We start from the raw sequence: 16,939 nt of genomic DNA, 5'->3' as shown, positions 1-16,939 counted from the left end.
GAATCATTGTTATCTATATTTTCACAGCCTACATATATCACTGAGTAGAATTAGATGTCTTCTCAGCTTGGTGTGACTCCCCTTCCAGGTGTTCATTGCTCAAGGACATGTTCCTGGAGGTATCAGTGGGAATATTCAGAAGCCCCTCCTTCCACAGACATATCATCTTGTGTTTTTGACATCCCTCACCTTCTTTCCTGCGTTCCTTCTGACGGGGTCAGCCTTTAACAACGGACAAGTCAGCACACTAAAGTTCGGCCATCATAATTAGCATCAGGACCTCAAACTGGAAGACCCGATACGGGATGCAAAGCAGACAGTTAATTACAATCTCATCTTCACAAGGAGATTTAATGAATTTCAAATTGCATCAATTACAAGCTAATAGTGTTACATGCCTGGATGTTGGTAGTGACTAGTGAAGGGTGGTGAGACATCCAGTGTTAGTAATATTTTGCTTGATGAAAAATACCTTTTTGTTCACATTGATGTGAAACTCCCATACATTTCATTACAGAATTGGTCACTAAAGGGGCTTCTCAATCTTTAGTAATAAACTTTATAACTAGGCAAAGGTATAGACTTGTTACATTTATAAAATGTATATTTTTCACTTAAAACAAGGTGGATTTAGAGTTTGATACCTTACTGTAGGAATTCTGATAGAATTCAAGATCAAGTCTGCTAGTGCCTCCAGAGACATCAAATTTTGGACAGTACATGAATATAACAACATGAGGAGGAAAAAACAGTAGGTGTCCCTTTAAACATTCATCTTCTCTCTGGTCAGATATCTCAATATTGAGTCTTTCAACTTGACTGCAGGGGACATTATCTGAGTCACACATCAAATTATCTGAGAATAATTTGATGCTTGAATCATCATGACATTAACAGTATTCTAGTGCAAATAAATACTTAATACACTTTACACTTAATACACTTTAGAACTATATCTAACAGTGATTTGTGCAAGATCAGTCAATGTGGAGATGGATAACATATAAATGAATTTAGGCTGGCTTTAGACTGAACAAAGCAAAACGAAAGATTAGCAAAAAGTCACTCTAATGAATAAAGTGATTAATCATTACATTTATCAGTTTTAAGCTGTCCACCAAGTGGACTATGATGTCAAGTCAGTCACTTTCAGCAGATGACAGTCTCATCCAACTCAGCAACGTATAGAATTAAACACTCATTTAACAATTCAATACATTTACATACCAACATAAATGTCACTTTTTCTAAAATAAGTTTATTTTTCTTCCAACATTGCACTAATAGCAAGCGAAATCCAAACTGAAACCAGTATACATGCATTTGTGAAAACGCGTATGGAGATACACCATCACACTGGAACACTGAAAACACTACCTGCACACTGGTACTTAAAGCACACGATTCAGAGATCTGTGACCCTGCACACTGGGACATAGCGGAAGGGCATCTCCTTGTCCCATCAGCACCACTGCCTATTTGGGAGGCTCTTCTGGACACACCCCAGTCCTCTCTCCTCCTCATGTTCATCTGCTGGATCCAAAGACGCAGGGGTAGGTCTCACCGGGAAATAAATTTTCCCTGGGTTAAGCACAACTTACTAGATGACGTCTGTCTGGCCAAGGTAAGCAGATGATGACAGAACAGTAGATGCACAGTTACTTTTAAATGACAGACCCAGTTTTGAAGGTTTCTCTAACTCAGCATTTATGTATCCTGCCATTAGACACACACAAGTCCAGTATATTTTTTTGGGTGCATCAAACTGTACATTACTCATACATAATTATGGCAAGCATTTGCAATACCAAATATCTGGCAACTTTCATAAACAAGAGGGAAATTATGCAACATCCATGTTGTGAAAATGTGCTCATGAAAGTTTACCAAGAGAAAATGTAAAAGCAACATGCTGTTCTTATGCTACAACTGTTCACATTAGATTCATGATGCAGCTAAAATCAATCACTTGAATGGCAACCTCTGAATAAATGTTTTTTTAAACTTCAAAATCACACTAACTTAAGTGGAAGAGATACTAATTGCTGTAGTACTTAGTATTTAATACACAGTTTTAGAAATTAACATGTAAAAACATTTAACACGATATAAAAAGTAAACTAAACATTGTTTGCCAACATCATCATGAATATAATTATGTACTTAATTTTTTTCACCCCAGTGTGAAACAGTTGATTTTTTTTTTTCATGAATACAAAAGGCACAAATAAGATTTAAATTAAAAAAAAAAAAAAAAAGTAATAAAATAGTGCATGTGAAATATTTTAATTTGGGTACATGCTTGCAGTTTTTACATTACTAACAACATGATCTGTTAAAGACTACACTGTGAATTTAATTTAAAAAGACAGGGAAATCCAGGCTTTTAACATTACATTGACGCCTCAGAACCGATCAGACATAAAATCCAGTTTTGGGCCAGTGTTTAATTCCAACACTATGTGATATTTAGGAACCTAAAAAATCTGAAATCGTGGCAAAAAATGAGGATGCCTGTATTAAATTCAAAGTCTTAATTCTCTGCCTCCATGTCTCAATACCCTAAGTATCTTTGGAATACAGCTCTGTCGGAGAACAATGAGCCTTTTGATCCTTAAGCAGTCTGACTTTGAAAACTATCAGGGATGCCACTGTAAACTTCTTGCGCCTGTACCTTGTTCCCATTCAAGATTCCTAGAAAAAGAATTCCTAGAAACTGAACTTGCCTCAGGGCTGTGCGTACTTCATGCCATCCACTCAATGTGACCAGCAGTCAATAATGGTAGAACATAATTGGCATCAATGAGACAGCTAGAAGGGGTTGAGTCAGCCAGTCTATTTGAGCTGTCCGATGGCTAAAAGGCTCCTAGGGACACGTCAGACACCCAGTTCCCAGACGCCCACTTTGTGGAAAATACCTCCATTTTCTCACTTTGATCACTGCAGTCTATAAGAAATACGAGTTTCAATAAAAGGCACAACACTGTTAGAAAGTGTATCTTAAGGCAACAGTGTGATTAAAAAGGCAATTAACAAAGGCACACAATGAGGTGCAGTTGCTATATTATCTTTTTTTGTAAGTTTGTAAGCAAGAGCATACAAATCTTCTACTTCAATGTATTGAGTTATAAAGATTAAAAGCCACAAAAAAGTGCTCAAAAAAATTAAGGAAGAAATACCCTATATTGCAAAGTATAAGGATATCCTAAGTGCACATAAAGAATAGACGCAAAATGATAGTGGTTGTGGGTAAAGAGGGGTGAGGTCTTCGAGATCTGTCATTCTTCATATGTCCTCAGTAGGTAGTAACCATTCCATGCCAAAGACCGCAGACTTTTTCGCCTAATAGTTCTGGACTCGATTAAAGTTAATACAACGCCCCTGAAAGAAAAGGAAAAAAAAAAATTAATGGATAAATACCATGGTCAAACATAGCATTCACCAAGAAGTAACCATACTGAGCTGTTTACTGTCTTATTAAAAACTTTTTATGCAGCTAATGAACTTGTTGGTAGGGTCCTTTCATACAAGCTTCAATATAAGGGGAAAATACCCAAAAAACCTGTTAATGTGTCAAGAATATTTTGCTTGAATATGACATTGGACTGGAAATGAAAGGAGATTATATATCTAATAAATAACAGGAAAAAGTGGACTACTAACAAAATCATAAAATCCTTAAAGAAGAAAATACAATACATAAAAGCTCCCAATCTCCAAAAGAATCTCCCCCCCCCCGATGATTGTGACAAATCTCTATAAAATAACGTAGAAAAATATTTTTTTCTAAAGACTTCGTAATGAAACAAATAAAAACATTCCCATGGCAACAAGACTCACTAATGGTTGCAGACAAAACACCAAACAAAACCCGAACTTAATGAAGCAATCAGTGCCCTCTGGATTCAGCCAATAGCTTATATTCATGTAATCAGTTATTCTATAATCAATGGCATGTGTCACCAGCCACTCATTCTTTTTCTTCTTAGGCATACTGAAAAAATTAAAAAGTTCCAACTATTCAGGAAATAAAAAGAAAAACAAAGAAACTGCAGTCAAAAATGGGTGGCAGGAATGGTCAGAGTGTGTCAACATATGTTTGTGAGAAGGTCCACACACTGGGGAGGGGTCCTTACACCGTGAGTCCAGGGCCTGCATATGGGCCACACAGCAGTGCCATCTGTCTTACCAGTGAGCAAATCAGCACTGAAAATCCCAGCTGATGTGCATCTCTTATTGTATGAGACCAGCGAGGTACATTAAAAAAGGGAAGCATGCTTTATTCTTAGTTTTTCTTTTGTGCTCAATTTAAGCATTCAAAGTACAGATGTGAACAGACATGCCAAGGGAAAAAAACAAAACAAAAAAAAATTTTTTTAAAAATTTGTTGATAAGAACATAATAAACCCTCAAGGGTCACGGTGCCAATAGCAATCAAATATCAAAGCTGGGGTTAGAAAATGGATGAGACCACAAGGTCGCAGGTTCATGACCTTGGGTGGGCTGTACCCTAAAAGCAAGCTGCTTTTTCTTTCAGGCTTCGTGGGTTACCAAATCAACCACCAGGAGGCATATCCTGTCCTGAAGTTACGTATCTTTACTAAGACATGGTGGTCATATTTGTTGCACCTTAAATGCTCACATTCATTTTGAACTTTTTCTGTAGTATGTTTTCCATATGTGGAAAAACAAGTCTGTCTGACACATGTAGAATCTCACAGGTAAACCCCCCCCCCGCCCCCTCAAAACTTTTTTGCAATGCCTTCCCCTTAAACCCGGAAGTAGCCATCCTTTACTAGTGACACATGGTGGCTAAAAATAATCCCACATTGTCAATGACTTGGTGCAGCTGCTTCTCGTGCACATCCTGTGCAGTACCCCTCCCCCATGCTGACTGGTCAATGCCGGCGCGCATCATTTCCAGCGAAAGGCTCTGGGCAGCGTCACATGGACCCTGAAGAGAAGGGGGACCGTCCAGCCGTCCTGGCGACGGTGGCGAGCGCACAGACGGAGTGGTGAGGCGCGATGAGGCACAGATGGCTGCCAGGCTCCAGAGGGATCCTGTAGAGGGCCAGAGCGGTGCCACGAAAAAGACCCCTTTCCAAACAGCAGTGGTGTGTTCAGCCCTGTGCGGCAACGCTACAGCTAACATTTCACACACTGCTACATGATCAAATTTAGAAATACTCTTAAAAAAAAAAAACAATAAATAAATTTAAATACAAGAGGGATACATTTGGAGGAAAAGACAACTCCAAGTATTCTTCCTGGCAGAACATTTCTTTTGTAGATGTTATAAAGGAACCATCTTTCCTAATGTCATCTGCGATTTTTCCTTTCTTTGCTGGGGCCCTTGCCACATGCACACATAGGAGAAGAGAAAAGGAGAAAATAAATTACAGTAACAACTGCCATGTAAGACATTTCATTATGGAAGGTTTCAGATCCTCTACATTTATGTTCAGGTATTAATAACCTATACATTTGTTCTCCTTGCCTCTGACCGCATGAATTCCTAAGGGCAGAGCAACACATTTCAGACATCCTTAATGTTACTGCTTGTCTTTTTGTGTAACTATTTACACTCACTTCCAGGAAGGTACACATAAAGATTTGGAAATTGGCTTAATTCTGGAAAAAATAAATCCCGATCAAATCATTTAATTGTTACTGACTTCAGTGCAGATCTGGAGAAAAAAAAGTGTCTGGTAATGTAAATAACTGAAACTGACTGAATTTGCAGGGACTGTTAGATAAACCTATCTGCTCTAAATCTTAAAAAAAAAAAAAAACAGAGATATTCTATCGCAACTAAGGGAGTGTGGAAGTTGACCGTTTCAGGTAGTTCATCATGTTGCCTGTAGAGAAAAAAAGCTTTTAGGGCAATGCAGTGTGTTTAGGCTGTAGAGACTGTTGCTAGCAACCTGTGCTGATGCTTCTGTTGGCACAAAGAAAACATGCCAGTGTTATTCTATGGTGACACCAACCGAGAAGGAAAAGCAGCACACTCTTACAGTGTCATGCATGCAAGGAAATTAAATGCTACAACTATAAAAGCATTTTACACATAGCCCCTAAAGCACATTATTAGGATTACTGACAAAACCGTTGGTAAAATAAATAGCTTATACTGATGATTATCTAGACTCATTCGTGAAACTAGCTGATACATTTTTTTCTCCCCAGACGCAGCTTTACAAAAACAATTGAGCGGACATGTCTTATTCACATCGCAACTCGCTGCATTATCTCCCTTTTCACAGGAAATGTGTGTTATAATAGTGCCAATATATATCTCCGAGTCCGTTTCTAAAACAAAGAAGCCCTTCCAGTTTTATACAAAATCAAATACAAAAAAAAATGTATATAATTGAATAGGTGAAAGAAACACGATGATAAAAACAAAATGATGCCATAAGGCTACGTAAAGAAGCAATGAACAACTTTCCCATCACATGTGGATAAGTCCTATTCCCCCTTTCCATGCCCTCTGAGACAGGATTTTAAAAAAAAAAAAAGTAAAATAATTTTAAAAAACACATAGCACACTCGGGTGAAGGCTAGCGACAAGAGAGAGTACATCGTTTCCTCTCTGGCCACTGACAGCATATCTGTGTGCAAGCGGCCGCTTGTAAAATGGGGGCTGACAGGGAGCAATTATTCTAATGCAATACATCCTAAACTGAACAAGAGTGCCAGTGAAGAGGTGTCAAATGCAAGTAATTTGTAGTGACACGGGCTAGAGGTAGCCTCGGCAACTGGTCCCACCCCCTGCCTCCCCGTACCCGCTCCCTCGCTTAACCAATGCGAACCGCATAGTAGCAATACTGCTGGCCACAGTAATCACAACACTAGTATGATTTTGCAACAACAAAGACCACACTCCTCAAGCTACTGACTGCTACACAACGCCGCTTTCATTCGGTGATGACATCGTACCGTAAAACCGTTTTTTTTTTTTTTTGCGCGACAAGCAGCAAAGGATTTCATAAACATGTTTGCACAGATATGGTGAAACATCACCCTGACTGGAATTAGTTGCCCGAGTTGAGACAGAATATGGTTATTTTGGTTTCCATTGCTGGTGTTCTGTCACTTGATTTCTTAGAATTGATTTTACTCTTTATAAATTCCCATTTCTATTTGTCCACATTCTGAAATGTGGATGCCATTTAAGATTTTTTCTGTGCTGGTAATATTCCATTCTGTTTCAAAAATAGTCCTTTAATTAATTTAACACCTATTAATGCCATATAAGTGTGGAGAAAAAAAAAAAGAAAACATACATCTGTTACATACATATATTGTGAATATTTAAAAAATAAAAGAATTTCTTGCAAATTACTTATTTCATGTCCTTTTAATGACACACTGCAAAGGTGACATTTAATTTAACTGAACCAGAGAAGTCAGTCGTCACACAGAGGTGTAAACGGTACAAAAGTGCTCCATCACCAATCCAAAAATGATCTCCTCTGAACAACTGCTCATTTTCCAAGAGAGCAAGTTTCAATAAATACATAAACAACCAGCCCAGAAGGCGGTTACTGCTGAAGACTATCCACAAGAAAAGAATAACATAATTACCACTCGACTTTCTTATGAGATTAATAGAAAGAAGGTGGCGGCTATTTCAGTGAAAGCAAAAAGAAATGAAAGCTATTAGTATCAAAAAGACAGACTCAACTATATGTGGGTTGAAAAAACATTAATTCACTGTTTACAGTGAAAGTGTTCCAGGAACTATATCAAAAGTACCACATTAGACTCAGTACCTATTTTAGCTGATGTACATGACTACGAATTAAGTATGCACATGCCTATATAAGGGAATTTTAAAACACTGACTGACTTATCTAAATATACCCAAACAAACAGCAACATTTTACATTATATATAATTTATGTAGCATGCTATAATAAAATTAAAAACATACTTCAGGCACATTTAAAAATGACCTCTGGTGTGTGCATACTGCACGGCCAGGGTGTGCTTAATATATGACTAACAAAAAACTACCGCCGAATTTCAGGACAGAAAGGACAACGGGCCTCCCCCCCGTCGATCCCGAACCCCACCCTCCTGCTCTCCTCTCATTTGTCATTCACATCTTTCTCGCCCTTCTCCTGACCACTGAAAGCTTAGAGGGTCTCGAAAAAAGTAATCCTGTTAAGCGGGCCTGGCTGTTTGGGGACCCACCCAGATAAACACGACAGACATTCGCAAATTTACAACCAGTCGCGCGGACATCTGCCCCGCTTTCCGCAGTCATCCCGAGAGGAACTAATCTGGTTAAGAGCACAGGGCGTTCCATAAATCCACGCGCTAGGACGACGGTTAAAGCTGTCACGTCCCGTCTGGGGGAGCACACGCTGAATTGAACCGTCAGCCTTCCACTTACGCCTTGTTAGGGGTAACGAGCGTATCCGGTGATAGTGCTAACAAGGTACCCCGGGTCAGAGCAGCCCAGACAGAGGCTTGGGGGGGGATCGTGTCATGTGTCCTAGTATCTGTCGCTGTTGCCATCACTCACAGTCCTGGCTGCCTGTCCATCTACAGTTTGGGCACCTTTACTGAAAATAAAGGGGTCACTAATTTACCAAGTATGTACATTCTTACAAAACAAACCAATGTAGTGACTGCTCTCTAGAAAACTACGGGGAGAAATATTATAGACATCTCTGCTAATTCCATTATTTGTGTTTCTCTTCTGCTGCTATCTCAACCTGCTGACAGGGGTTCCACACTTCCACACTTACTTACTGTATGTTCATTTAAATGTTCATGACCAATACGATCTTTAAATTACACAGCAAATCTGTAGATGTGTAGGAATGATCTCAACATAAAGAGAGCAGTTTACTCGGGCCTGCAAACAAAAAGGACCCTTCAATAAAAAATTAAAAAAAAAAAAGAAAAAAAAAAACCTGGTTTCCCTAATCCCTTTGGCTAAACTACACTGTCAGTAGTGGTTGTCCAATGAAAATCTTTCTAGTCTAGGACAACGGCTTAATCTGGGTCCTAAAACTATGTCACGATTGCCTCAAATAAAACTAATTACCTATAGTGTGTTTATTAAGAACTACTGTCTTCTATTATTCATATCATCTCTGATTTTACATTTAAATATTGCAAATCCAATTTCTTACAAATGAACAGCATTTGAGTTGCATTCCACTGCACGTTGTTGGACATAATGGCGGTAGTGCAAGTAAAAGCTGTTTATCACAGCCAAACGCCACTACATGATGTAACAAACAACACTATACCCATAGTAAACAGAAACAGTAACCTCGGGCATTCATTAGGGCACTTCACACAATTAATTTCCACTGTGTGCAAACAAGGGAGCGTCATGGTTATGAGCTCTCGTCGGATTCAAGCTGGCTCCAGTGCAAAAAGCTTCGCTCTGGCAGAATTTGCCAGGGGACGTCTTGTCCCTCGGTTTATCATGGGCTGTCGACCTCATTCCACCGGATGTGTCACCCTGTGCCACAGTACTGCCTTGCTGCACTCCACATAGCGCCATTATTTAAGAGCGAGACATCAGCACCATGGACCATGACTGCATATTTACAATGCAAAAACACCCAAGAAGAATAACTTTTCTTTTTTAATTATTTTGGAAGGGAATTTTAAGTATTTACAAATGCAGTCAATGTCAATGTAGGGCTACTTAAGCTAGAACAGAGTTTGTGCTGGGTAATAAAAAAAAGTGTCATACTGAGAGTGGTTTTAATAAGGATAAATGCATGCTAGACCTCAAATAAATCAACGCAATCTCACTAGTTCAGTTTCAGTGCATCTTAATTGCCTGACTGAGCAGACCTTGACTATTAACACATCACACTTTCTTTCATGCATTTGGTCTTTTTTGCATTTTGGATCTATACTTTATATTACCACCAAAACCTGTTCTTGGGCACACATACTCAAGCTACCTCGCACTGGACCAGTGTCCCATATAGTGTGCTCCCTGCCTAGCCTAGCACATTATGTTTCCTGGATAGGCTCAGCACCACCACAACCCTGCCTCAGAACAAGCCATGTTTTGGATATTGAGTGTGGCTATGGCATATTTAAGTGACAGTAGAGGGAAAAGTGAAGATATGCTGATAAGCTCCAAGGCAATAGACCACTTTTCTAGTTGCATTCGCATTGTGTTTAGTCCAATCTCTTATCTCTCACAGAAAGCTGTACTGGAATGGAAGTGGATCCTACTTGATTCAGTTGTGTACAATAAAGTGCTTTACAATAAACAAAACACTTATCAGAACCAGGTGTTTTCCAACTGAATGAAACTATCAGGCCTATGCGTTTCATCAGTTCTTCACACCAGTTCAGCTGTGCACAGTATCAGCCACTGCAAGATACTTTACCATGGCAAAATCTCTCACTAAACCTTCACTAATTAAGAAAACCCACTGAAGTACTGTGAAGAACCCAAGTGACAACAAAATGGAACAGAAGACAATAAGCCACATAACCCACACATTCCATGTTAAATACCAGAACCGCAAGCCCAGATAAGCCCTTGAGTGAAGCCCACCACGTAAATGCCAGCAGCACTAATCCACCGTTCTCTTTCTCGTTTCACCTCAGTACTGAAGCATCGAGGGTTACTGTCTGGTTATTATGGTAATTTATGTACCATTTGTAAGTGAGCTTTTTAGTACACTTTGCGGCCTGCTGCTTTGTAACAAAATGCACAGATCCTGCCGAGGGAGCCGACAGGCTCTGGCGAGAGGGCCTTCAAAGGGGGCCAACCTCCCTATCAGGGCCTGTCAACTTGCCGCCACTTCGCCTACCTGGCCGTCCCAAGGCGCCCTGTGGAAACTTGGTGGCAGATGTTGCTCCGCTAAGTTGGCTCTGAAGGGCCTCTGCTGCTCCCCTGTCTCCCCGACAACACAGCCGGGCTACTTTGGATCTCTGTATTTGTGCCTGGGGCGACTTTCACTGCCGCAGCTGAGTCCAACCCCCGCCACTGCCTTTGGTGTGGGAGCCCCTCGGGCAGAAAGTGGGAGAGCGGGGGCCACCCTGCTCCCCTAGGCTGTCTCTTCTGACAATCCAGGAGTGTATGGTGGGGAGAAGGGGTGGGGACGGCTGGGCGGGGCAACGGACAGGGACCCCTGGGATTCCTTGTCAGGAACAGATGTCCGTGACAACCTGCTTCCTTGCACCTGTATGAGTCGCTGTGACAATGTGGATTTGCAGCTGAAAAATTCATAACCCTGGAGGTCTCCCACGCTACATCAAAGGCTCCACGTATGCAGTGTACTTTGGCTCCTGGGCAACTGTAGACACTGCAACTGTGCCTGCTACCAGCAGGAGATCAACTGCTCTTCAGGGCTGCATTTGGCCAACTTGATCAAAGACCCAAAAGTGCATTTTTCCCCTTCAGTGTTTATATGTCAATCACAAGTGACTTCTATGACACATTTGAGCTTCGAAAAATAAATAAATAAATTCAACACCAGCATTTATGTTATTTTCAGGAACAGTATTCAGTAAAATCAAAATTAAAACAAAATGTACTATATGACAGCCTCACAGTTGTTGCAAACTTGAAAAATCGCTGCTACATTCACATTTAGGACTACTCTATGGTCCCACATGTACCATATCACCCATAGGCAGCTCTAGTTAGGTGCACCTCACAGAAGAAACGTTTTGGAATCAATGGCAGATTAGAGATAGAACACTGTACAACATTGTCTTTTTTTCCTTTTTCCATATCACACACAGCTCATGTAGTGACTGATAATATTTCCTTCCCCAAAAATACAATATGTGAACTGAAAAAAGGACACATGACTCATACAGTCAAAAGAGGTAAGCTCACAAAACAAGAGGCCTTTTTGTAATGTGTCATAAGACATTTATATTAATATCATATTAATAGGGTATTTAAAAAAAGAAGGGGTCTTTCCACTTGGATTTAAGGCCAAATTAATGCAGAAACTTGGTATTCATATATTACAGCAATGATGCTTGATGCAGTATGGTCTAAATGAGCTCCTCATGCAACATTTGCATTTATTAATTTCACAGATGCTCTTCTCCAAAGTGACATACAATTTGGAGGTGGCTACTAAAAACTGTCCAGGATGCTGTGGGTGCAGACACCAAAGAGCAGATTGAGGTGGGGGTTTTCATGGGGTGGAGACAATATGAAAAACTGCAAGTGGGTTATGGTGTTGGGGTGGGTGGGGGCAGCAGCGTTAACTGTCGTTTGTGGTTCCATACTTTAATTATCTATTTTTTCCTGCAACTGCTGTGTTCACAGCAATGCAGTGGAATCTGGAAATATTAGGGCTATATATATACACACACACACACACACACACACACACACAGGATTGAAAAATACTATTTATAAAATCCATGCTGATCACTGCAGAGATCTCAACAAAGGACAAAACAATTTTGTTTGGAGGACAGTCCACCAACTCAATCACCTTCCATGGCCCTAAAAAGGGGACTTAAGCAATAACGTGTTCGGCTGAATTTTCACTTCCATATTCGGTCCTGTCTGTCACATCCTGCCGTGAACCACTCCAGCTGTTGGTAACATGACTAAACTGTGACTAACAGAAATAGAGATGCACAACACTTGGCAAATCTCACCTCTACAGCAAACATACCTTGCTGCACTGCACAAGGTAGAAGGCATCTGCAGGCACCACATTCAGTGGCTCTGTTTATGTTGATTCTTAATATATTTCCTGCTGTAAAATTTAAATAGCAGCTAATGACACGTCAGTACACATGCAGGGCATGTTTTGCCTTTACAAGAAGCAAAGTGCTACAAACAGTCTCTCTTGCTCTCTTTCATTACAGAGGTAGTGGTTTTTTCTGGGTCATGCCAGGCCCATTGTGTGTTCAGCTTGTGGCTAACCTTTTCTCCCCCCGTTGGCCTCATGAGAGAAACACGGTCATACTGCCGCCGTAGGAGAGCCCACAGAGCATCAAGACGCCCCTGTAAAGAAAAAGCTAACATTACAAAATGTCTATAACTGAATGGGAGTAGTCGAGGAATAAAAGAACAAGGATGAATAGGGTATTGAGACATTTCTGGTGTGCTACCATACTATGCAACAAAAATATAAGGTGACTGGGACAGCAGTTTCGAATAGCAGTGTAGTACAAATTAAGCATACTAGTCAAGGTTACAAAATAACTGATGTGCATTAGTTGAAGCACACTTCAGTAAGGTAATGTAAATTACTTTTTAAAATATCCAGTGTTATGCACATAAAAAATAAACAGCAATGTTATTATTAAAAGTTACAATTAGTGCACCACTTGGATTTACCTTAATAGGCGTATACCACTTGGACTCTTGTTGGTAAGTAGGGGGTGGTCTTTGAGGAGTTTTCTTCATGATAGGCTCCTCTGCCTCCTCTTTTATGGTCACCACTGCATTTTTGGCTTTCTCCAATCTTGCCCCTTCCTCCGTGGAGCCTTTTTCTCCCCAGCGCACCTACATCAATACCAAAATGGCTACTGGATGATTTTCCCCCCCGTTCTGCACACTGACCAAACAAATTCTGCGATACAGTAAAATATTTAAAGACATGAGAAAACAACAAGCTCAGTAGGACACTCACAAGGTAACAAACAAGGCCTTAGTTTGGTAGGCGTATAAGAATATAAACAAGTATGTGTAGGTGTTCGTGTACAAGTGGCTGACCTCCATTCGTTTAATCCCTCCGGCACCTCGTCCCCCATAGTAAGAAGCATCTACAGTAGGCCATTTTTTCTTGGGAAGGGGGTCTGGCTCAGGCTCCTTGACAAATGCAGAAAAAAAATATTATTTTTGTTGTTGTCAGACTCTTGCTTTTGTTCATTTACATTCAACGGAGACAGCAGAAATACTGCTGCTGCTGTTGTTTTTGTACCTTCTAGTCGTTTGCACTTCAAGAACTGCATTTTCTTCTCAATACTGGATATGTGCATGACTAATAGTCATCTGCCTTCAACATAGAAAATTTGTCATATGATGTAAACAGAACTTATATTGTGTTAATGCTTTCTCTAAGGACTAAAAATGCAACTTGACCTGTTGTGGGGAAAAAAGTAACACTGCCTTGTTTGACAAAATAAGGAAAAGCAGATTTGTAGCTCTTCTCTCAGTGGGAAAGTGAGGTTATCACAGCATTCAGCATTTCTGATGCAGAAGAAAAACAAATTGAAAACAAAATAAAATTGTTCTTATTCCAAAAAAAAAAAAAATCCCAAGCTGTTTACCGGTTCTCGTGCAGGTGGGGGTGGTGGAGGGGGGTCCTTGATAACCTGTAACGGAGTCAGAAGCATATGAGCAATGTGAGCTGTACAGCGTAGCACTCTTCCCCTCACTGTTTTCAGGAAGTCTGAATAAGCTTTCAACAGAACCTCTTCAGGCAAGCATCACTGCCCTTTTTAATATTTTAATTAACTGGACATGGTTCAGTGCTTTTAAATAACCCAACAAACAGTCTTTGAGATTTAATTAGCAGTCAGGCACTGCCCATGGCCTAATTCCACAGACAGGTGTCTGGTAAGGCCAAGTCAGAGCAGAGCCATCAACCCAGTTAGTTAAATATTCCTACTTGCATTTAACCAAACTAAATATTCTTTATTATTAAGCATTTTAGTATGAACATGGATTTCTTGACACCTTAAGATTTTTCAGTAACATGCAATTGAAAATTAGAATTTGCACAGAATGTCATCAACAACAGAATGGCATCATCCCACTTGAAGTGCTGCGTGAAAGTTTTTTTTTTTTTTAAGCCTCTAGTGCTCACTCACACACTGACCAACTATGTAAAGCTCAGTCATAGCAGTTCACGGCCTACACCGGAAGCTCACAGCACTATGCTAAGCAGGGTAAGCCCTGGACAGGATACCAGTTCATTGTCAGTTAGTCTCAGACACACACACACACACACACACACACACACACACACACACGTTCATGTACTACAGACAAATACTTTGAGAAAATACCAAACGTATTCAGCATTTTTGCATATGACCATCTTTCTATTAAAATGTAAGAAGCTTGAAAAAGTAGTTACACAGGGTACATGGCACAGTGGTGAAGATAATAATGCTGGTGCCTCACAGCTCCTTGACTTTGGTTTCCGATATGAATTTAAATCTGGCCTAGTCCACGTGGTGTCTGCATGTTCACCCCATGCTCACCCCATGTTCAACTTGGTTTCCTCCCACAGTCCAAAGGCATGCGCAGAAGGTGGTAATGGTAAACCATTTCCGTACCCTCCCCTACCACGAAAACCACGTGAGTGGTGCCAAGAGATTGTTTCGATTTGATGACACTTACCCAGCCCTAGAGTATACTGAGGTAAGGCAAGACACACCAAACAGCATACAAGTTCTATTTTACTACTGCATGAGGTTCAAGAGGAAGAAGAAAGCTGTGAAAATGTATTCTGCTACAATCCAACCTTAAAACAAAACAGCACTTTCAGACCTCACGTAACGTACATTTCAGGTCTCTGGTTTGAGATAGTGATTAATTTAAGCAATTTTAGGTACGAAAACCATGGTAAAATCTGCTTCTATTGAAGAACTCTGATAGTACATTTATTAGATGAAATAATAAGCGGTCATCAATATAGTATTTGAAATTAATCTCAAATTCTGACAGCATTATCTCACACACCTTCCTGTCTTCTTTTTACTACAACTTGAGAGAAGCCCTCAAAACGGGAAGCAAGCCACACTTCAAAAGACATAAATATACCATAGACATTTGATACTCCTTTACCAAAGTACTCTTATAAAAAAAAAATTCCAGAGAAATATGTCACATTATCAGCTGAACAACTGCTTCATTCATATTAAAGAACAGTTACACTATGGAACTGTGGTCATTATAATAGAAAATAAGCACTCAACGCCAATGAATTAGTCTAATATAGCTGGCAAACTGTAAAACAGTATACTCTTCATGTAGACCCCAGGCTGAAAAATTACTCTTATGTTATCATTTACCCATGGTCAAACACATTTTTAAGAAAAGAAAAGAAAAATATCATTGTGAAAAATGACAAATGTTGCCCATTCAAATCTCTTGAAGACTGTCTAAAACTTGTTCAATATAAAAACAACCTCAAACTTGGAATAATTTGCTGATATTTAATAAGAATTATACAATTCAAGGAGGGGGGCGCGGTGGCGCAGTGGGTTGGACCAGGTTCTGCTCTCCAGTGGGTTTGGGGTTCGAGTCCCGCTTGGGGTGCCTTGCGATGGACTGGCGTCCCATCCTGGGTGTGTCCCCTCCCCCTCCGGCCTTACGCCTTGTGTTGCCGGGTAGGCTCCGGTTCCCCGCGACCCCGTATTGGACAAGCGGCTCTGAAAATGTGTGTGTGTGTGTGTGTGTGTGTGTGTGTGTGTGTGTATACAATTCAAACCATTAACAGTAACAAACTAGCATTATAAGAAGCTCTTAAAATTACTAAACAATTATGGAGGATGTATGTGGCAAAGGAAGCCTGAAATTAACAACATTCTTATACAGCATGACAAATTATTCATAAAAAAAATCCATGTATATTTTCTACAGAGACAACCACGGACATAATATGACGGTTTTATGGAGTACTGGTTTTGGGTTCCCAAAAATATGATCAACTTGCACTTTAACTATATCCTCTCCAGATTCTCAAAAATTAACTAAATATTGCAGACAGTATATTTATGTTGACCTGATTTCAAAAGATGATCTGGCAACATCTGTACTTGTGAACTAAACACAAGCAGTTCCTGTACTTACTTTGAAGATCCCATAAGTCAAGAAGTGTCAGGATGGACTAGTGACATGATGGTTACTAATTTAATACCATGCCAATACACTGAACTTAAATATTTAACTGCAGAAGGATACCCCATATTATACAGACGCTACGATTTTAACTTTTTTCCTTGCATT

At 40.0% G+C, this 16,939-nt stretch overlaps 1 protein-coding gene across 2 annotated transcripts in view; it reads right to left on the bottom strand.

Moving 5' to 3' along the window:
• Window positions 1–2,275: 2,275 nt before the first annotated feature.
• antxr2a (ANTXR cell adhesion molecule 2a) overlaps window positions 2,276–16,939 on the bottom strand; it is a 33,341-nt gene continuing 18,677 nt past the window's right edge. For both annotated transcript variants that reach the window (XM_018736809.1, XM_018736810.1), the window contains 5 exons: window positions 14,251–14,295; window positions 13,694–13,789; window positions 13,316–13,483; window positions 12,899–12,979; window positions 2,276–3,381 (listed from right to left, as the gene is read on the bottom strand). In XM_018736809.1, the coding sequence (XP_018592325.1) occupies window positions 3,343–3,381; window positions 12,899–12,979; window positions 13,316–13,483; window positions 13,694–13,789; window positions 14,251–14,295 (429 nt within the window). In that variant the 3' untranslated portion in view covers window positions 2,276–3,342. The remainder of the gene's footprint in view (window positions 3,382–12,898; window positions 12,980–13,315; window positions 13,484–13,693; window positions 13,790–14,250; window positions 14,296–16,939) is intronic.

The sequence above is a fragment of the Scleropages formosus genome, chromosome 6 (genome assembly GCF_900964775.1).
Source record: "Scleropages formosus chromosome 6, fSclFor1.1, whole genome shotgun sequence".
NCBI classification, from domain to species: domain Eukaryota; kingdom Metazoa; phylum Chordata; class Actinopteri; order Osteoglossiformes; family Osteoglossidae; genus Scleropages; species Scleropages formosus.
Note: the sequence above shows the minus strand (reverse complement) of the source record. Positions and strands in the feature narration are given on the sequence as shown.